We start from the raw sequence: 20,569 nt of genomic DNA, 5'->3' as shown, positions 1-20,569 counted from the left end.
TGAGAGTGTAGCTCATTTTAACAGTTGTCGTGGTAATAGACTCACTCTACATCGATGACGTCATATCACGTGCTTAACTCATGACATAAGCATATCCACGTGATGTACTTCCTCCGGATTACTAATATCCATCTCCGGCCTCAGCTGCGACCTCAGATATCAAAATGCACGCCGAAAGTTAAAAGAAGAACTAAGAAAGAGTCATTCGCGCAAGCGCAATTTTCCCCAGGCACTTAATCCTTACCCCAGGACCAAATTAGTAATTATATTGTTTGGAGGATTCCTCCGCCACGGTGACCTGGATAATCCATATATAACGATTGAATCTCAAGTCTATTTGGTTTCCTAGCATACAGGCTTAAGCAAAGATGGCGTCAGACGACCTTGTACCAGAAACGAAAGTATTGGCTATTGCGAGTCATGTATGAGTTCCAATTATTTGCCGAACAGCCAATAGCTATGATCACTCCCGGCTAACTTCAATCTGTTTGACAATGGAAGGTAGTTTATGGGTATGAAGAAGCCTCCCATCCTGATCTTTCTCAGATAAGCCATGGCCCGTCACCACGATACCCCCGGCTCAGCCGGATTAATATCAATGAACATGTTTCGACTTCTAGTACCGTACCTATATGCTTGATTGTTCGGCTTTTAGGGACAGTAATTAAATGACTGCTGTTTTAGATATGTCGGCAATACGATGGCTACCCTTGCCATGCAATCGCTGGGCTGCGAAGTGGCTGCCCTGAACACCGTACATTTCAGTGAGGCTCTCTCTGCTATTAATACTATAACTGAAGACCCATAAGCAATGGGAGTCCTGACCGTATATAGGCAACCATACTGGATATGGGCAATTCAAAGGGACAAAGTCGTCCGCTCAAGAAATAACAACTCTATATGACGGCCTACGGCAAAGCTATCTGACCGATTTTGACGTCCTATTGACGGGATATGCGCCCAGTGCCACAGCAGTCGAAGCAGTCGGAGCTATTGCAATGGATTTAAAGAAACGAGCATCGAAGCGGCCGGGCTCTTTTTTCTGGGGTAAGCGGGTGGCAACCTCATTAAAGATGATATATATTCTAATGGGCATCGCATAGTACTTGACCCAGTGATGGGAGACCAAGGCCGTATATACGTCAACGAGGACGTGGTGCCAGCGTATAAGTCTCTCGTTTCGCATGCGGATTTAATCTTACCAAATCAATTTGAAACAGAGTGAGCCTGGACTGCTCTCCGTATTTCCTATATTGCAGTAAACAAGGAAAGCAGATCAACTAACGAAGCCATAGGCTCCTTTCTGGAATAAAGATCACCTCCCTTCAAAACCTTGCAGATGCAGTGACCGTTATTCATCGCACTTATAACGTTCCCCACGTCATTGTCACTTCAGTGCAGCTCCCTGCTCCACTCTCTTCCTCGGCATCGTCTGTCATCTCATTCTCAACAGCAGATAGCTCCTCTGTCAGTCAGGATGCCCGTCAAAACAATACACTGGCAGTATTCGGATCAACTATGCGATCGGACCGTTCCGCTCGATTGTTTAAACTCGAAGTGCCCCGCCTGGATTGCTTCTTTAGCGGAACAGGAGATATGTTTGGGGCGTTGATGGTTGGACGGCTGCGTGAAGCCGTGTTCCAGGATGCGCCTGCGCTACGTGAGACGGCTTCTTGGATATCGCCCGATAACATCTCGGCTACAGAACTTCCACTAGCTAAAGCCACAGAGAAGGTGTTGGCGAGCATGCACCTGGTGCTCGAGAAGACTATGATAGCCAGAAACGAGGAGCTGGCGAGGTATCAAAGCGAGGATGACAATCCTGACTCAGAGTTCGCTCAATTATCGGATGAGGAACGCAAAGTGGCGGTCGAAAAGAGAGCGCGTCTTCGTACATCGAAAGCAGCAGAGGTTAGGCTTGTGCGCAATGTTGACCTCCTCAAACACCCTGTGGTAAAGTTCAGAGCTAAGGAGTGGAACCAATGATGTTTTATTTCCTGTTATTCTTAATTCATTCTGGAATTTCTTGCTGGCCGTGGTAAGATGCTTGCTTTCTCTCTTTCTTTAGTTTAGACATAAATATGAACAGATGGACATTAGAGTAGAACTGAATCATTATCTAGAGTTCAAGTCATGATTCGTTTAACCTGTGCTTCCAAACCCACCAGCACCTCGTACACTTTCCTCAAGTTGCTCAACAACGAGGACTTCAGGAGTATAGATCTGGAGGGAGTAAGATGTTAGTTTCATAGGATATTAATGCAATTTTAATACAGGGATAGACTCACTCGCTCAAGTACAAGCTGCGCAACACGATCGCCTTCCTTGACTACACATGATAGAAGTGGTTAGCAATGTCTCAAATAAACAAAACCACGCAGAAATGAAAACAGCCGGACAAAGACGTACTGGTAAAGTCTTTATCAGAGAAATTAAACAGCAGGACTTTCACTTCTCCTCGATAGTCAGCATCGATAACGCCAGCTCCAGTATCGATGAAATGCTTTGCCGCAAGCCCACTGCGGGGTGCTATCCTTCCATCTAAAGCCAAATTGTCATCAGTGAATTGTGATAAACAAGTATGTATACATGAGTAACTCACAGGTACCCTCTGGAACGGCAATTGCAAGCCCCGTCGAAACTAGGCCTTTACCCTTTGCCGGAAGCACGATATCCTTTGCGGCGTACAAGTCGTACCCGGCAGCCAAGGCAGATCCTCTAGTTGGCGCGCGTGCTTCGGGTATCAACTTCTTCACTAGCAGCTGGGGGGCTGAGGCAGTGGGATTCTCTGGGATTGCCATGGCTGCGATCTTAGGCCTTTTAGCTAGAGGTGAATTCGGCAGCGACGGTGCTTGGTGCGGGATATCGTCTGGGATATGTGTGGGCGGAGGGGTTGTTTCCTTCGTGTCTGTCATTGCTTGGTACTGTTGGGTATCAGTTTCTCTTCTCTGGCCTTCAAACCTCTTAACCAAGTCGCCCTTTTCTCGCCTTTCTCGCGTTTCGGCGCGTCGATAAGAGGGGTCACGTGTGGGGTAGAACTCGGCCTGAAATCGTCAACTTCGAGTCCTTGAAACTTGATAGAGGCTTTCGTTTATGAGTTTTGAGCTCGCCAGGTCTTTTGTCGTAAAGGCAACAAGACAGAGAAATATATACTTGAGTGGAGTTATGTCGATATCGACTCCCTTGAAGCAGGGGATGTCCATAGTATGACGTTGGTTCAATACACTGTGTAAGCCAGCCCAAACAAATACTGATTGCAAGGCCTTCTATATAGAATGAGATAAATATACAAATCCTCTAATACTTCTGGCAAGAATGTTTCCTGTTGAAGTCCTATCCGCGCCGTGGGGGATCCCGGCACTTCGTGAACCACCAGACCATCCAGCATTCTTAGCCTCAGCCAACCCATGAGCCCAACAGCACACGACCACTCAATCACGCAATACCCAAGTCACGGCCCGAGCCGTATAAAAAAGCAAGATGGGCGCCGTCTGATGCTGAAAGTCTCGCGATCTCTTTCTCCTCCTCTATAGACTACGGTAAACCCGTTGTCGCAACGATGTCAGCTCAGCTCGAGCGGTTTCTGCGCGCTATCTCCAGGTAACATCCAACCCCCAACAAAGCCCATGTATAGCATGCATTTGGTCCTGTATCTTGCTAACAGTTTCGCAACGGTTCATGTCACAGGCTGCTGGGATGGATATAGTACGCTCGCTCTCTTTCCTTCCCGCTCTGACATGGCGCCGCGTCGCGAGCCTAACTGACTCCCCGTCCACCGCGTAGCATGCTCTGCTGGTCCGGCTCCTTTTATCCTCAACCGATCAAGAACTGGCGTCGACGCTCTACGTCGGGTCTAGCTATCGCTTTTCCAACGGCAAACGTACTTGGTTTCATCTGCTACGCAGTGTATACCTTTACATTCCTGTACTCGCCCATTATCCGCGACCAGTATGCTGCTCGTCATCCGGCGGCTCCGGAACCGTCTGTACGAGCCAACGATGTAGCATTTGCTGTTCATGCAGTCATACTTAGCGTGACGACGTATACCCAGTTTTTCCCGATGATATGGGGGTTCAAGGTATCTGCGTATCAGAACATAGGGCCCGTGGTTGGCGGTATCATCTGGGGATGCGTGCTTAGTATCTTCGGCGTTTTCCTATTGGCATGGTCCAAGGGCGGTAACGATGCTTCTGATTGGGCGTGGATCGATGTTGTAAGTTGCTCGTTGTGAAGTTGAGTCAAACTATGGGGGCCAGGGCTAATGCGGTTGGTTACCTATAGATATATACCATGTCTTACGTCAAACTGTTCGTGACGGTGGTCAAGTATTGTCCGCAGGTATATCTGAACTATCGGCTGAAATCGACTGTGGGATGGAGCATTAACCAGATCCTCCTGGATTTGATTGGTGGTATCCTGTCACTGTTGCAGTTGGTGATTGATTCTTCGCTCCAGAACGACTGGAGCGGCATTACTGGGAACCCGGCGAAGTTTGGGCTGGGGAACGTGAGCATATTCTTCGACCTGGTGTTTATAGTGCAGCACTACATCCTTTATCGCGGAAGGTGTGAGTCGTCGAAGGATAATGAGGATGTTGAGGACCCTGTGATGCAGCCGCTGCTTGGCTCTACAGCATAGATGTGTCGGAGAATGGCTTGTTTTAGGTATTTACTTGTTAGAATCTCGGATAATATATAACAGTAAACAACAGTCTATGTGGACCATGATCGTATAATGCAGTCATCCAGTCATCCAGTCATGCTTACGCGTATCTATCCCCCCTTTTCGCCTTCTTCGTATATGGAAGGCCATCGTACTCAACACTCATCCATGTCTACTCTATACGGGGATTGACTCAAATGAGAAAAGTACCCTCGTAGCGAGAGAAAACAATCATTGGAAGTCGACATATCCATGGATCATGTGAATTTTTTCAAATATATACACCGGCGACCCTCCGCTCCTCCGTGTCCGCCTCCGACCCTCTTCCTCCTTACTCACCGAACCAACCACCGCCTGAAACCGCCGTCCCAAGGATGAACGGATCATCATTTTCCATGATCAAAAAGAGGAAAAAAAAAAGATACGAAATTTTAAAACAGAGAATTAACATGAATAAAATCAGAAGTTCAAAAAAAAAGAAAGATCAAACCATGTTCACAAATGACTCGGGGTGAAATGACGTGATGCAACGGACAACTCCCGAGATGAGATGAGATGAGATAAAAATATACTATTAAAGAAAATACAAAAACAAAAAAAAAAGGGAAAGCAGAAAGATGAATGAGAAATGAACAGGAGAACCGGCCGATATTTGTACGCCTTCGCAAACCGTAGGTAACCAAGTAGTGAAAATGAACGAATGAGCCAAGCATGAATGAACGAACACAGTAAGGGACGCAATGGAAAGAGATAGGACGCATTGAAATAGAGTATATATATATATAGATTATATATATAATCATAACGCAGATCAAAAATCAACTATTCGCTCTCGCTCCAAAAAAACAGTATGACTATGACGACAACTAACAGTAAAATTGAACAGTGGCCGTAATGGATGGATATTTTTGTTTGAAGGGGGGTGAAAAAGAAAGACGTCAGCATTAGGCCCTTCGCCTTCGACCGCGATTAGCTCCCTCGGGCCTCTGGGCAAGAACTTCTCTTAATAGCGGATCTTCTCTGTCCTTGTCGATGTGATGGACCCGAACATGTCTATCGTTATCAATTAGCACCGCCACACTTCACGTATTATCACTACCTATACATAAGCGCCTGAGGCACGAATGATGTACAGGCACCGACGCTAAGAGTGGAGGAGTGATCGACGTACCGTTGAAGATTATCCGGTCTAGGATATCTGTGACGTTGGTCTGGGCAGAACGGACATACATATCCGGGCGAATCATGCACGAGGCCGTGGCGGATCATTTCGTTTTTTCGTTTGAAGCCCTTGCCACCTTCGGAACGTGGACAGCCTTGTACTGGACAATAGTATGGTCGGAATTGAGAGTGGACGTTTGCATGGGAGCTGGCGGGGAAAGGTTAGCATGTGTTTCTGCTTATGTAGGGCGTACGTATGGGTTGGGTGAGATAAGCTTACTTGAGAAGATATTGGGTTTGGAATGGTAGGGCGACGCAGCCTGGGTAGTTACATTTGAACATTCCAGACGACGAAAGGGAGCCTGTTGAAGGGTCATGGTGCGCGTCTACGCTTTCTTGGCTGGTTGGGTCCGTGGGGGTAGGATAGCCTGTGCTTGGGGTGTCACTGTACTGAGAGCCAGGTTCACAGGAGGATTGAGATAAAGACTGGGAGTGAGAATGGGGCTGGGACATGGAACATTCCATTTTTAGTCGTTCGGGCCAGGGAGGCTGTTGGTGGATAGCGGAAGGAGTGGATGCATTTGAGATATCGCAGGCCTTGTGAGGAGACGCCTGTGAGTATGCCGGAGTCGGTGCTGTGGACGATAGCAGAGGTGTAGGGTAGAATTGCTCTGATAGTCGTCGTATATGTGATTGTGACGAGTTGTGGCCGTGGCTGTGGGAGTGGCTGTGATTTGATTGGCGAGGAGACGATGTGACGGCTGGGTATGACGGCTGTGGCACACCATTTTTAAGAAAGTGGTCCTTGGAGAGCACCTCCGGTACGATCTCGCAGGGGAAAGATGAGCGGAACGAGGGTAGACTCTGGCATCCGGCGCTGCTGCCATCAGGAGAGTTTCCGGAGATTGTTGCCGGGGGTGAATTGAGAGCGGGTAGGGTCTGTACCCGTGAAGACTCTAGCGGGAAAGTATGTAGTTTCTTGAAAGTAGGCGGAGTTGCAAGCATGGGTCTCGAGTCTTGGAATATCGAAGCGGAGAGCGGCGATTGAGAGGTAGGATTTGAAATTATCTGGGCAACCGAGGGTAGGCGAGTAGTAGTGTTGTTATTGCTATTGTTGCTGTTGTTGTTGCTGGTGACCGGGTTTAGAGCTCCCTCCTTTGAGCTAGCAGAGGAGTGCATGGTGACTGGCGGATCTGCCGAGGGATTCGGAGGATCGGTCATGGAAATATCAGGGCGCGGAAGTGGTTGGCTAAAGTTGCTGTTCCGGGCAGCTGCGCCTCCTCCAGCTGACGACGTACCGTCATGCTGCATCTGCCTCTGCATCTGCATCCTCATCCGCATCTGCATCTTCATATCAACCTCCGCAACGCTATCCAGCCCCTGAACACTGCCTTCTTCAGCTCCGCTCGTGTGGTCGGAAGCCGTGGAGGAACAAGAAGAGGAATCCCGCCTCAGCGGTGCTTGTCTGGACTTGTAGGCAATCTCGGGTTCATTGGGAGCTAAGGACCTTAGTATTAGCTCGTCGCCTATGGATGGTTTGGGTATTTTGCGACATCGTGGACGCTTACGGTCACGTCCTTGACCTGACGGGTTCGAATAAGACCTCGACCTGGACTTGTCGACCGGGCTGTTGCTTTCACTTTTATCCGGGAGGAAGGGGGCCGGGGACTCGCGCGGTTCGTAGATGATCTTCTGTTTTTCGAGAGGCGGAGAGACGTTCCGGGCGTCATCTGAATCGTAATTCATCGTCATATCATGTCATGGAGCTGGGATTCGGCGACATATACGGAGTATGAATGGTAGATGCAGTAACCTCGGTGGAGGGTTTTTTGTATTCTCAGGACAGGCTGGATGAGTTAGTTAGAGGCCGGCCGCTGAATCGTAGCAGTTGAAGCAAGAGTGTGAGTGTGAGTGTATGTGAGAGAGTGTGGTGTGAGGAAGAAGAGGATAGAGTAACCCTCCGCCAAAACGGGGGATCAGCGGATCGACACAGAGCGAGGACAGCGGGATATCAACGCAGTATCAGGGCAGGGAACATGAATCATCGTCCGCTGAACGCAGCCAGAGAGCGAGCAGACAGAGCTGATGCCAGTACCTTGCCGGCTCTGGTCGAACCTCCAGGGCTGAGGATGGGGGACAGGAGGAGAGGAGGACGTCAAACGGAGGCTGAGGGCGAACGGCAGCGGTAACAGCCAGCCACGGTGCAGGGGACGTACGGTGAGGTCAGGCCATGGTCTCTCGCACACAGCGTCCGCTCGCTATCACGGTCGAGTGGGTGAGGTCTGAAGTCGAGGGCTGATGGCGATGGATGGTGATGAGGAAGATGAGGCTGTGGTGTGGATCGGCGGCGGGAAGAAGAACGGAAACTCACCCGGGAAAAGGCTAGCAGAGCCACAGGAAGAGCCGCACAAGTCACTCGTACTCAATATCAACACTATCACTTATTCAACACTATCAGTCGGTCGTCAGCCAGCAGTCGGTCGTCAGCAGCCAGCAGTCGGTAGTCAACAGTCGATAGTCGTGCAGTACGTGGCGTTCGGCAGCCGCATCGCAGTTATATCTGCCAACGAGAAAGGAGAAAAGGGAGAGCAGAAACCGGACGAGGCCAGGGGTGAAACGCATGAAGAACAGGACCGTCCTCCACCGTCTCTGCTCTGGCCGTCCTCTACCCTCCTACTGGCTCTGACGGCCGCTGCTGGCGTGTCTGCTCGCTGGTCTCTGCCTCAGGCCTGGTGGAGCCGCTGAGACTTCTCACTTCGGGGCTCTCTGACCGGGGTCTTAGTTAAAGGCTCTTACCTGCTTAGTTAAAGAGTTAAGGCTTAAAAGACAGCCTAGCCCGCCCCTAGCCCGCCCCTAGCCCTTGAGCCAAGGGAGGCTTCAGGCCCCTAACCTCTGGCCCTGGTAACCCTACGCAGCCGCTAGTCACGCCTAAAGCCACAGGCATCACCCCCCTAGGGGCTCGCCACCATCTCCCGATCCAGCCACGCCCGCCGCCGTCTCGCTGATCCGAGTGGCCACAGCTAGCGAATCGGTGCTTTCTTCTTCCTGGTCTTGCTTCTCCACGGCGACGAGAGATCACGGAGAGACAGCGCAAGACATGATTTAATCATGGTTAATGGAAGGGCTGCCCAGGTCTTAGTTGGGCACGAGACACGTGGCAGCCTGAATATATTGTGATATAGACGATATATACGTGATATATACATGGATTAGGTCTTGCATGTGTTGAAAGTTATAGTCGGCTCGGAGGCTGCAGGTCGAGGACCTTCTCCCATGCCTTACGCGCGAACGGGGCCATCAGACTGGCATACTCCCTCGCCCTCGCACTGCTCGCCTGCCTCAACGCATACCGAGCCGCAATCCCTTGCATGATGATCGATCCCCGAAAGGCATGGAAGGCATCTCCCCATGCCAGCTCCCGAGTTGGGTCCCAGCCCGCCACCTCCCCATACCACCTCACGCACTCCTCTCGCGTCGGCAGACCGTCCATGGCAGCCGCATCGAACCTCGTCTCTGCCGGTCCGCCGCTGATGTTGGCGTACGGCCCCGTCAGGTTGCATAGATCAGACAGCGGGTGGCCGATGGTCGCCATCTCCCAGTCCAGCACCCCAATCACCCGTGGCTCCGTCTTGTGGAAGACCATGTTGTCGATCTTGTAGTCGCCGTGCACGAACGTCGACCGGTCCACGGGCTGCTGTGCCTTGGTAGAGAATAAGTCGGTTATCTCCTTGAAGTGCGGCAGGTCGCCGACTGGTACTCCAGTCTCGATATCGACGGTCTGCGACTGGGCTTTATGGATGGTTCGGAAGGTTGCTATCTGACGGTCGTAGAATCCGCCTGACCGTCCAAACTTCTCCAGCCCGATAGACTTGGGGCTGACCCGGTGGAATTTGGCAAGCGTCTGGACCGCTGCTTTCCATCTACTCTCATTAGTACCCCCTTTATTTAATATAAGGGTTAGCCGTTATTTATTAAAAGGGCTAGACGTACAGCTCCCTTCTCTCCTGTACTCCGACCTCAGGCATGGCCGGATCTATAAATATCCTCCCGTCCAGAAACTCCATCACGTAAAAGGGCGTCCCAATGACTGAATCATCCTCGCATAGACAGATGGCCTGCGGGACCGGGACGTCCGTCTTCTCTAGTGCATGGATAATCTGATACTCGCGCTCCACCCGATGGGCGGTCTTTGACAGTAGCCTCCCCGGTGGTTTCTTGCGGAGGACATATTTTTGGCCGTCGGCGGACGTTAGTTGGTAGGTAGGGTTCGACTGGCCGAATCCGAACTGGTCCGGACATGTTAGTGACCTTCCTTTCCTGTATGAAGGCGAACACTCACCTGCTTTATCGTCAATGGCGTCTTTATCGAGGGGACGTGGGCGTTGATATAGCGCTCAAAGGAGGCCAGGTCGATGGGCTGTCGTACTTCGCCGGCCATTGTGAGTGACTTATGCTGGTGATCTGTATACCGCGGGCTCTTACCCGGCTCACGAACCCATCAGCCTGCTCATATACCCCCGACTCAACCTCGCTCCAGGCTTGATTCTCGGGTATCACTTGCCATCCCGCAACTTTTGAGTCTTCTTCAAGCCGAGGTATCTTTGGCTTATATAAGGTATTATGTAACGACTTAGGTAATATCTTAGTCATGTCTTAGTCATCCGTTGTCGGGGTTATGAGTTGGCGGCGCTAAACCAGAAGAGGAAAACCGTTGTTGTCTTGCGACCTGGCGAGCTTCAGCTTGATATTTGCATCCCGACACGAAAGAGACAGGCTGGAAGTCGCTCGAGGCCAGACTGATTGTGTTTACGTTTGGAGACTGTGTGTAACTGTCCGTCGTGACTTTTCCCTTTGACAGGATACTCTACTCGCCAGCCACGCACTTTTTTCCATCAAGAGATTATCCACTCCATTGCCATCGACGGATAGCATTACCCTACCTATAACCTAGCCTATACAGACAGCTTCACCGACGCAGTACCAGGAAGCGAATGGTCGTCTAGTCGGAGCGAGGGATCTAGAAAGATCTCCTCCGCTATCACCGGCAGCGTCGATTTGTCACACGAGGAGCAGGCTGCTTGCGACAACCTTCGCCCGTACGATAGCCAGTCGGGAATATGTCGAACCAGGGTCTGGGACCGCCGGGCACGGGGACGTATGCCTCCAACGTCCTCAATGTTGGAGATGGAACATGGGACTCGCAGCGCAATACTTTCCTGCTGCCCAATTTGATGGGTCTCAATATTGAAGCCATGCAATATAATGGTCAGTATCATGCTAGGTCAAGTATTAAGTATTTCATTATATACTAATGTTCTTATAGGGATGGGGAATCGATTTAGGAACCTTCCGGGTTACCATTCTCTTATACAGGCGCACGGAATCATCGCAGCAATAACGTTCCTTGGCCTGGTGCCGATTTCTATCCTCCTTGCTCGATTCTACTCGCGAAGTCCCTACTGGGCCCTCCGGCTACATATATGGATGCAGATACTCACCCTCTTCCTGACCACCGTGGTTTTTATACTGGGCTGGTTTGCGGTGGGGCCAAAGAGAAGTCTGACCAACCCCCACCACGGCATTGGGCTGGCGATATATGTGATGGTGATTGCTCAGACTTTCTGGGGATGGTTTATACATGGTCGATTGAAGGGGAAGCGACAGCCGCATCTTCCTCTAAAGTTAATGGTAAGATCTATATATCTACTTTTTCATGCTGTGGACATGGCTAAATTATTCATAGTTGCATCACTGGCTTGGAAGAGCTCTGGCGTTACTTGGTATCGCGCAGATTCCGCTAGGGTTAACGCTCTATGGTTCACCACTTTCGCTCTTCATTCTCTTTGCCCTAGCTGCATTCGCCCTAGCCCTTACTTATTTCATCCTCACCTATCTTCACGAACGGCGGATGGGCGCAGGATATGATCCCCGAGGACATTACTCTGGCCCAGAAGTTATTGATGACGACCATAGTCATGGGAATTTTGGCCGTCTGGCAGCTGCAGGCGCTGCGGGCGCTGGGCTGGCCATGCTAGGTGGTCGGTTACGTGGACGAGAACGGAGTCGAAGCGGGAGCAGAAGCAGGAGTAGAAGCAGAAGCGATAGTCGGAGCGGAAGTCGTGACTCGCAGAGAACACCTTATATCAATGAAAAAGAATCAAACCATGGCGGGTGGGGGAAAAAATTGCTCGGAATTGGTGCACTTGCAGGAGTGGCTGGTCTGGCGAAGAAAGTATTTGATAAACGCCGTGACCGTGATGATGACTCCGAGTCTGGTCATTATCACCCCGCGCACACTGTTACTGAAAGCTATTCCGATTCCTTGAGTCGTGTGGAAGAAGGAAGACCACCGCCTCCGCCAGCACATAGGCGCCATGGTCCTTACCACGGGGCCCCAAGCGAAGATCATACCACTGGCTATACGGAGAGCGATTACACCCGTACCGATGACTCTAGATACGGTGGCCACCCTGTACGCAATGCTCTTCTCGGAGCAGGCGCATTTGCTGCTGTGAAAAGCTTCTTCAGCAGAGGCAAATCAAAGGAAGACCGTCGAGTCGAGGAGATAAGACAGGAAGACCTTGCAAATGAGCGAATTGCCCGAGCCAACAGTAAAAGGAAACAGGGAGACAGACGCTATGCAAGACCACACTCCCCAACCAGCGAACTCACAACATCTGAAGCCGTTGCTGGACCGTCAGGCACTACTGGACGCCCGCTTCCACCAGCTGCCTCATCAATAACAGATATGGACTCTAGCCCTGGACGCAAACATCGCGGCCACCGCCGATACCCATCTACACTAGGTGCAGGAACTGCCGTCGCGGCCGCTGAAGCCGCTGGATCTTCAGGCCACAGGAGGCGAAGCGGTAATCGTGAAGAAGCATACGACTCTCCGAAGGTCACTATAAGAGTTAAGCCTGAAGGCCGACGGGTAACACTACGCCAGCTAACCAAAGAAGAAAAACGAGCAGACCGTGAGACTCGTCGTGGTCACCGCCGTCAAGGAACAGAAGGCTCTTTCTCAGACGGAGATGAACACTGGCGCAGGGTCGAGGAGCGTGAACGACAACAGGCACAGTCACTGGCTCCTTCGCAGTCACAAGCACCAGCGCAATCACAAGCACCGTCCCACTCTCATGTACCATCTCACTCGCAAGTACCTTCTCATTCGCAAGTACCAGACTCACGAATTGAGCCACCATTATCTGCAATAGCCCAGTCTGTAGGTCCGCCTGCTGACTCCATTGCCGCTCTATCATCAATACCCGCTCCACCGCCTCCGATACCCATCAGCCATGCTGGACTCCATTCACCTGGGACCGTAAGCACAGATATAAGCGGTAGCTACGCCAGCAGAAGCGGTCGACGGCGCGCGGAACGACGAATTGCCAAAAGCCAACGCCAACATAGTGTCGATTGGACATGAAAACGATACCCCAGATTAACGTTGAAGGATATAATAATGCCCCCTTTCTCTATCCATGTACATGTTTTCTAACCTTGAGGATCAATTACGTATGTCTAAAGGATATCGACAATCTGTCAATTTTCTTTCTTGCCTTCTTCTTCTTCTTTTCCCATGTTCAGTTTTCTTGACTTTATTGCAAAATGATTTATGGTATATATGCTTTTTCTTTGTTTTGGTTGCGCGGCACTCTGCTTTATGCCCCTTGTCTCTGACAGTGTTTACGTTTACTTTTCCCACGGCGTTTAGGCTGCATGGCATTTCCTACCTCACCTATCTATGTATAGTCCGTCACCTTGTCCCTTGGAAAATGGAAACCCAGCCCCATGTTTTGCCCTTCATCTTTGGTCCAGTTACTGATTCGAAGATGAATAGACATTGGTTATCACGATCATATTTGTATTATCTTACTTTTGAATGAATTCCCTATCATGCCCTCAAAAATAATCAATAGCTCCAAGTGGCGGTCGTGCCTTACGTTTTATCAATGGTAGAAAGCAAGATAGTACTTTTCTCAACGTTGAATGGAAAATAATTCTAAAAAACATGTATACAAAATCTTCAAGTTAGAGAAAACACTACTGTTTATTATTCTACAGATTCAACAGTCGAGAGAAACGGGCTTTCGTCAGGATGAACGGATATATACATCCTACAACTCTATCATTTCAAAGAAGCCTGAAGACTCTCGAGGACCTAAACAGACAAGAGAATAGTACGTTAGTACATGTTATGCTCCATGACAAAGTTAAAGCGACTGTACGTACCTCTACCTGAATCTTGGCCTCGGCAATTTCCTTCTCGCTTCCAGAGCCAGAGGCGAGTCTTTGGGCTTCAGCAAGCTGAGACTTGACGGCCTATTTATTAACATTCATTAGCTTGACTGCTACTATTTTGTTCATTCCCTTTCTGTCCACCGAAACGCGGGACGGCGAGAACCTACATCGGCGCTGAAGTCTTCAAGGGCGTAACCCTCAACGGCGTTGATGTTGAGGTTGGAGTCTGGCTGCATAACGGCGAATCCACCAGCAACTAGACGACAGAAACGTTATTAGTATTAAATTGCCCATATATAAAAGGTTGAATATATTGCCAAGAACTATCCCATTGGATGTCGAGGAAGTATGAATTGAGGATTATGGGTTTGGGAGGGTGTATCGTACGGAAGAACTTCTTGGTTTGACCGCTCTCTTCGATGATCTCGATGATACCTGGTCTCAATTGTTCGATGCTGGGAACGTGGCTGGAGAGGATACCCATGTCACCGGACTCGGCGGCAATGTTGACTTGGACGCTAAATGAGCAATAAATCGATTAATCGGTGTTCCTTTTCGTGTTTTTATTTTGGTTATAGGCGTAGGATGAAGAGCATAGCCATCGAGAGGCGAATTGCTTGATGGATTGGGGAAATGCAAACGTACACATCGGCGGACTTGTAGACGGTCTGTTCGGGTCAATTCGTCAGTTCATCAAGTTCCACGGCAAAACATGCATAAATACAGCAATATGACACTATGATAAACGGGAACAACGGATCCAGGGACTCTGTTGACGCACCTCTTTGGGCAAGACGAGGGAAAGCTTGAGCTTGTCCGCAACGGCCGTGGCGTAGGTCCTCTGCGATAGAGGGGCGCGGAGAGCGGTGGCTCCGGCTCTGAAAGCCGGTCTGGCGAAGCGGAGAGAGAACATGGCTGCAATTGGCCTTGAGATGGGCTTCAGGGTGGGATGTGAAGATCGTGCTTGCTGGCGTGAGATGTTGCGATGCCTTGAAGTCGCTGAACTTTCGGGACGTCTCGGGGCTAGCCGTTTTCGGCCGGTCAAGTCACGTGTATGTATCTGGTGCTGCTTTAGACACTTTCCGCCGTGATACTGCTATTACTCAAGCTGCAGATGTGTCTACGGGGAGATTCTTTGTATATGCTCAGGTACTAGCTTACTGTCACTTCCTGTCGTCTATAAAACCTATACTTCAGCTATAAATTGATGATATATGTGTTTTTATAGGAAAGTCGTGAAGTTATATCCCGATACGGACTAGCGCCAGCTGACAGCCAACGTAAGCGAGCTCATCCACACAAACAACTTGAAGGTCGCAGCTTTCTCCGAAGTTCATCTCGACACGACGCCATCCTTACCTCAACCGTTGAAGTTGCTGCCATACCGTCAAGATGGCCAGTACGTTCTCCTCTTCGCCCACGCTGCAATGTCCCCAAAAATCTGTGTCCCGGGGCTGTTTTCCGGAGCAGATATCCAAGACCGACCGCTAACAACGTATCTCAACGAACAGAATCAAAGAACTCGTCGCAAGCCAACCAGAACAAGAAGGCCCACAGGAACGGGTACGTCAATATCGATTCCCTTTCCTACAGCAAATTGGCGCAGTTTGCGCCGTGATACGTTCAAGAAAACACGACCACTCAGACCAAGGAGCCTGGCCAGAATGAAGCTGACAATCAATTTTGGATAATACAGTATCAAGAAGCCAAAGACTCACCGTTACCCATCCCTCAAGGGCACAGACCCTAAGTTCAGAAGAAACCACAGACATGCTCTTCACGGAACTATGAAGGCATTGGTACGGATACATTTCCATTGTTCTTAAATTGAGCTCCCAGCTGACACATTCTATAGAAGGAGGTTAAGGAGGGCAAGCGGGACTCCGCATAAACGGGACATGCATCGAATCGGCTTTTTTAAGAAAACGGGAGCTTTGTTGACTTTCACCGTGCTATCTATCCGTCATGTGTGTTATGTCGATAGAACTCTTTTCTACCTCCTCCTTTTACAAAGATAATCGGATGGAAATGTAATGAAAACAAGAAACGTCCAAATTTCAAAATTTCAACAACATCCCTTCGCCTTTTGAATCTTTTGTTGCGTTCAAAGTTCGTCAAAGTTCGTCAGACCGAGGTGAGGAACTGCTTCCGACTATCGAGAGCAGTGCCGTGGCCCGCTGAGATATAGCAAAGAAGGTAGGTTTGTTCCATTTCTATATTCACCCCCCATTTCAGGCATATGTGTGTACAGCAGCGGAGTCTTTTACGTATCCGATTGCTGAAGGATTTATTCTTTTACGTGCCGAGATTGAACCGCCGTCTAATTACCAAACACCCTGTTTACCTTCCCCATGGTGCAGAGGTGCATGGAACGATGGCTACATATTATCTATTAAATTTAAATGTATTATTTGTCTCAAGTTTTGGAATATCACAAGCTGTAATTGCAACCCATCCATTGAATTATTATTTTCTTTTTAAGTTGAGACTATCAAAGGTATCATCATTCGTAAGTGAGTTAAATTCAACCCAGATCAATGCAAATTAAATTTCCAAGCCAAAGACGCCATTGCTAGATTGTGTATTATTTGAATAGGTGCAACTCCGCCTCCCCTCCATCGTAAATTGTTAAGGAAAACCTGTGTTCAAAAATATCAAGACCGATGCGCTGGGTCACCCAATGCAGGGACGGTTTCCCCCCCAGGCAACTATATTCCTCTAACCACGATGGAAATATTAGATCATCTTTATGGCAGACCGGCTGGTAGCCATAGAAATTATCTTTTAACCGGTCCAGAGTATCATTTCCATGCTCATCCACATGCATGTAGATACTAAAGTGTTTAGCCAGGCCTGCCAACCAACGAGGTGATTGAGACTTAACAGGCTCAACTAAACATGTCTTCGGCTCGTCTTCTCTTCCCACCTCGGCCTTCAATCGCGTCAGAGAACAGTTCTTTCCCTTCATTGCTAGAATATTTCGAGGGGAAGAGTTCTCTAACAGCCGCCGCGCCCTTGATAGAAATGCCACCAGACGCATTCCCGCGAATAGACATTCCGCTATTTTCGGAAGATATACCTCGAATCTTCAAGCTCTGGCGGTCGTGTCCTGCCGAGTCGGGAAACAGTTCAACCTTACGGCTACCGGATCTTTGGGGTCCATCGCTCGCACCGTCCACAAATGGAACGGTCATTCGCTGGGCGAGCAATTCGGTGGTTTCGTCTGCAGCATCAAAAGCGTCTGATCGGCGATGAATTGTGTTGGCGGGTGGGGTTACTGAGTTCAGTAGTAGCTCCTTTTTCAGGTAGCTTGACGCAGTCTTGTTGGGGAAAAGCTCTCTTCCTCTAGAGGTGTCGTCGCTTGAGTTGTTGCCAGAGGGGTAAAGTTCCTTTCCGACATTAGAACGGGACCTATCTCTCCTATCGTGACTCGAAAGCGGGGGTCGATCGCGGAAACGTCTACTAGACGACGAGCCCCCAGCAAGTCGAAGGTCGGGGCCGTCCCCGTTGGCTCTAGACGGTGATGCGCTGCGGTCCCTAAGACGTCCTTCAGACGTTTCCATACGATCGCTGAAAAGGTCGCGGTTGTTTCTTCTCGCTCGACTCCTGCTATGTGAATCGGCACTCGAGATATCCCCACTAGAACCACGTCGTCCACGATCCCCATCGTCATCATACATGCTGACATCGAACCTATCTTCTTTCGCCTGCCCTCTCCGTCGTCGGTGTTCTCTGTCGTCAAACCGCTTCCTCCTATAATCTCCATCGCTATCACCTCGCGACCCACGGCGTCTCCTCCCAGAAAATTCGCTCCGCATCCGTTCTCTCGGATCGTGTTCCGGGTGCATCAGGTAGAAACGGCTCGCCTCATGTGCACGATGCTTCTTGCGATCTGACTTGACGGCCAGCCGAACTTGTAAAACCGAGTCTGGGTGTGAGGATAATGCCTTGGCGGTTCGAAGTCGAAGGGAAGGTGAGCTTGGCTCCGCATCCTCAACATTCTCTTGAGTGAGTGCCGATAAAGCTTTTGCTCCTATCTCCGCAGAGCTATAGACGATGTTGGCAGACGTATCGTCGATCCACTCAATGCGCTGAGGTTCTTCGAGGGTGAAATATTCAAAGGCAAATCGTTTTATATCGTCCGTAGTTAACTCGTCGACTCCACGTATATGAACCTTTTCAAGCTGTGGTTCCTCGTTTGGGCTCACTGCTTCCACCTCAGGTTTTCCCGCGATCGCAGCGGCTACGTTTAACGTAGTTGCTGGCTCCTGTAAGTGGTATTAGCACAAGGCCCCTCAGTAGTGAGGAAAGGTAGCTTTTAACCAACCAGTTCGATCGGATCGGGTTCAGGAAATTGCCCAAGATCAAGGTCCATATCTATATCCATACTGGCGTCCATTGAGCCGTTGTTCGCAGCAGTGGTGTTGGCAATGTGAGGCTGGACCGGAGCTTCAAGGAGAGCTTCACGATCCATAGTGGCGCTGGGATTGAGGTATTTGAAAGTGCTACTAAAAACGTGAGAAGAAACGGCCCGCGTTAGGCGACGTATCGGTGAGGTGCTACAAGAGCAAGTAACGTTGACAGCACCTCGAGGCAGTATAGTACTATCTTTTCTTATTGTATCACCCTCAAGAAAGCTCGTAGCTGTGGCCGCAGCAAGGCTTTTGCCCAGGTGAAGTCGCCGCCTACCGCAAATAGCCTAGCGTGCCGAATATCACTTTGCTTAGTCACCATACCTCACTCTCACTTTGTCCCCTACACTGAAAACTACGAAACTTCATCATTTACTCGGTGAATCTCATGGGTTCGTGTATCAGAAATACCATTTATGGCCTACAATGGGAAAAGATGGCTTCAGTTGCCATATTCAAGCCTGATAAATACGGAATATTGCCATTGGGTCTTACCTCAGACCTATCCTAAGAATATAGTAAGGAAATGTAAAAGGGGATATAAAGAAGTAGGCTATCCCATCAATCGCTAGCCCGCGGTATACGAGTTAAAATTTACTATCGCTGGCTAGAATATAACGACGAAAGCCTTCTAAGGAGCTGGAATGAACGAACTTTGAAAGATAAGCCCATTGGCCAACGCACCGGAAGATATTTCTTCCACTTCCAGCTTGCCCAAGAGCAGAACTGGAACCTACTAAGATCACAGGAGTCCAACAAAACTGCCTAACAACATGAGAACAACATGAGAACAACATGAGAAGGAAAGGTAGAAAAAAGAACGGGAGCAAAAAAAGAAAAACATACGACAGTCGGGATTCGCTGGTGGTCACCCACCCAACTACTAACCGACCGGCAAGTGGCTTAAGTACAGCTGAGCGGACGGGAAGCTCTGTTTTCCACTTCCTGTGGTCGTATGTACTTGTATAGAAGAGGAGTAGGGTTTTATCCCGTAGTCACTGCCAGCATAACATCAAAGATAGACGTATGGAGCAGTGTTTTTAGAATTCGCATCAATGTCCTGGTGCCTTTAGAGTGCGAGTGGGGATTTCGGCATGAGAGATAGCATTCAAGCTAATTCAAAGGTGTCCATATACAGCACACAAGATAGGAACTCGAAGATGCCTATGTTTGGTGCAGCATGATAATCATGCTGCTTGCCATCAGGCCTGGGTATAATTTAACTCTGATGTTGATAGCAGGGGCCCAGGCATATAACACTATCGCTATAGGCCGAGTGGATCTTGAAACTTGCAATATAAAAAGGCAAACATTCCCCACACGCTTCCAAACTATCATCGTAAACGCTCAATTCAGACTGAGAGCGCAAACGCATAACTGAACGGCCGACTTCCTGTAGTCCGCGTTGGAGTTAAGCTAAGAAAACTCATGATATAAAGATATTGCAGAATGCCTCATCTGCAGCACCTCGGCGCAAACTTCCACCACCCGCCCGCGACCCCAAAGCCCCCCCTCGCCAACCCAACTGTCCGTCTCTCTGTCCCTTCAACGACGTTATTTCTGTACGTCAGAATAATGTTGTTCCAGGAAGGACCCTGATGTGGGGCAGGAGCGGGCGCGATGCCCGAAGTGGAAAGAAGCCAAGACTGTGGGAAAGACCCAATCTTGACTTCAAAACTTCAACATCAAGACCGCGTCTCCAGGAGCAGTGGCAGCGGTCAATTCAACAGACATAGTCTTCTTGTCTTTGGCTGGTGTGCATGCTGTTCCTATTCCTTTTCCATTTTCTTCTCTATATCGTGCTCGGATGGTGGATCGAGTCAGCACGACCTCCGAGATCCAGCTCAGGTATCATGTTCCATTTTATGGGCTATTAACACCGGCTTGGTAGAGAGCGTGTGGCTTGAACCCTGTTCGTCGCTTGGAAAGCACTTATCGCTTACCCATGAAGGTCCTTGGCCTGGTCAAGGATGTCCCATCCTTATACCAATGACAGGCAGGCTAACTTACTGAAATAAGATGAAGTATCTCCATGGCCACTTCGGCGACCAGGAAACGGATATAATGCCATGCCAGACGGCGAGTCATAC

General features: G+C 49.5%; 9 protein-coding genes and 1 non-coding gene across 10 annotated transcripts; 4 read left to right on the top strand and 6 right to left on the bottom strand.

Annotated features, from left to right (window-relative positions):
- Positions 1 to 700: 700 nt before the first annotated feature.
- Positions 701 to 1,986, top strand: GIQ15_03469 (pyridoxine kinase; the record flags this gene model as incomplete). Its single annotated transcript, XM_033550886.1, has 4 exons — positions 701 to 764; positions 835 to 1,047; positions 1,104 to 1,221; positions 1,296 to 1,986. The coding sequence occupies 4 exons, from the start codon at positions 701 to 703 to the stop codon at positions 1,984 to 1,986; spliced, it is 1,086 nt and encodes a 361-aa protein (XP_033408047.1).
- A 156-nt stretch (positions 1,987 to 2,142) lies between these two features.
- On the bottom strand, positions 2,143 to 2,915 carry GIQ15_03468 (deoxyuridine 5'-triphosphate nucleotidohydrolase; the record flags this gene model as incomplete). Its single annotated transcript, XM_033550885.1, has 3 exons — positions 2,143 to 2,223; positions 2,289 to 2,329; positions 2,603 to 2,915. The coding sequence occupies 3 exons, from the start codon at positions 2,913 to 2,915 to the stop codon at positions 2,143 to 2,145; spliced, it is 435 nt and encodes a 144-aa protein (XP_033408046.1).
- Positions 2,916 to 3,784: 869 nt separating this feature from the next.
- GIQ15_03467 (cystinosin) lies at positions 3,785 to 4,638 on the top strand (the record flags this gene model as incomplete). Its single annotated transcript, XM_033550884.1, has 2 exons — positions 3,785 to 4,213; positions 4,282 to 4,638. The coding sequence occupies 2 exons, from the start codon at positions 3,785 to 3,787 to the stop codon at positions 4,636 to 4,638; spliced, it is 786 nt and encodes a 261-aa protein (XP_033408045.1).
- Positions 4,639 to 6,099: 1,461 nt separating this feature from the next.
- GIQ15_03466 (C2H2 type zinc finger domain-containing protein) lies at positions 6,100 to 7,575 on the bottom strand (the record flags this gene model as incomplete). The annotated part of the gene is made up of 2 exons (XM_033550883.1): positions 6,100 to 7,322; positions 7,392 to 7,575. The coding sequence occupies 2 exons, from the start codon at positions 7,573 to 7,575 to the stop codon at positions 6,100 to 6,102; spliced, it is 1,407 nt and encodes a 468-aa protein (XP_033408044.1).
- Positions 7,576 to 8,121: 546 nt separating this feature from the next.
- GIQ15_03465 (uncharacterized protein) lies at positions 8,122 to 8,568 on the top strand (the record flags this gene model as incomplete). Its single annotated transcript, XM_033550882.1, has 1 exon — positions 8,122 to 8,568. One exon carries the CDS (start codon positions 8,122 to 8,124, stop codon positions 8,566 to 8,568), a length of 447 nt encoding a protein of 148 aa, XP_033408043.1.
- Positions 8,569 to 9,055: 487 nt separating this feature from the next.
- GIQ15_03464 (acyl-CoA dehydrogenase family member 11) lies at positions 9,056 to 10,261 on the bottom strand (the record flags this gene model as incomplete). Its single annotated transcript, XM_033550881.1, has 3 exons — positions 9,056 to 9,743; positions 9,814 to 10,109; positions 10,163 to 10,261. The coding sequence occupies 3 exons, from the start codon at positions 10,259 to 10,261 to the stop codon at positions 9,056 to 9,058; spliced, it is 1,083 nt and encodes a 360-aa protein (XP_033408042.1).
- Positions 10,262 to 10,940: 679 nt separating this feature from the next.
- GIQ15_03463 (uncharacterized protein) lies at positions 10,941 to 13,252 on the top strand (the record flags this gene model as incomplete). Its single annotated transcript, XM_033550880.1, has 3 exons — positions 10,941 to 11,088; positions 11,147 to 11,511; positions 11,567 to 13,252. The coding sequence occupies 3 exons, from the start codon at positions 10,941 to 10,943 to the stop codon at positions 13,250 to 13,252; spliced, it is 2,199 nt and encodes a 732-aa protein (XP_033408041.1).
- A 702-nt stretch (positions 13,253 to 13,954) lies between these two features.
- On the bottom strand, positions 13,955 to 14,980 carry GIQ15_03462 (ATP synthase delta chain; the record flags this gene model as incomplete). Its single annotated transcript, XM_033550879.1, has 6 exons — positions 13,955 to 13,987; positions 14,059 to 14,148; positions 14,235 to 14,323; positions 14,455 to 14,585; positions 14,713 to 14,735; positions 14,849 to 14,980. The coding sequence occupies 6 exons, from the start codon at positions 14,978 to 14,980 to the stop codon at positions 13,955 to 13,957; spliced, it is 498 nt and encodes a 165-aa protein (XP_033408040.1).
- A 1,975-nt stretch (positions 14,981 to 16,955) lies between these two features.
- GIQ15_03461 (uncharacterized protein) lies at positions 16,956 to 18,541 on the bottom strand (the record flags this gene model as incomplete). The annotated part of the gene is made up of 2 exons (XM_033550878.1): positions 16,956 to 18,335; positions 18,395 to 18,541. The coding sequence occupies 2 exons, from the start codon at positions 18,539 to 18,541 to the stop codon at positions 16,956 to 16,958; spliced, it is 1,527 nt and encodes a 508-aa protein (XP_033408039.1).
- A 777-nt stretch (positions 18,542 to 19,318) lies between these two features.
- GIQ15_r0017 lies at positions 19,319 to 19,434 on the bottom strand. The gene has a single exon (XR_004500586.1). It is a non-coding gene; the product is annotated as a 5S ribosomal RNA (ribosomal RNA).
- Between the last annotated feature and the right edge of the window lie 1,135 nt (positions 19,435 to 20,569).

The sequence above is a fragment of the Arthroderma uncinatum genome (assembly GCF_011692745.1).
Source record: "Arthroderma uncinatum strain CBS 119779 chromosome Unknown scaffold2, whole genome shotgun sequence".
In the NCBI taxonomy this organism is placed as follows: Eukaryota; Fungi; Ascomycota; class Eurotiomycetes; order Onygenales; family Arthrodermataceae; genus Arthroderma; species Arthroderma uncinatum.
The sequence above is the reverse complement of the archived record's forward strand: the minus strand, read 5'-3'. Positions and strand labels throughout refer to the sequence as shown.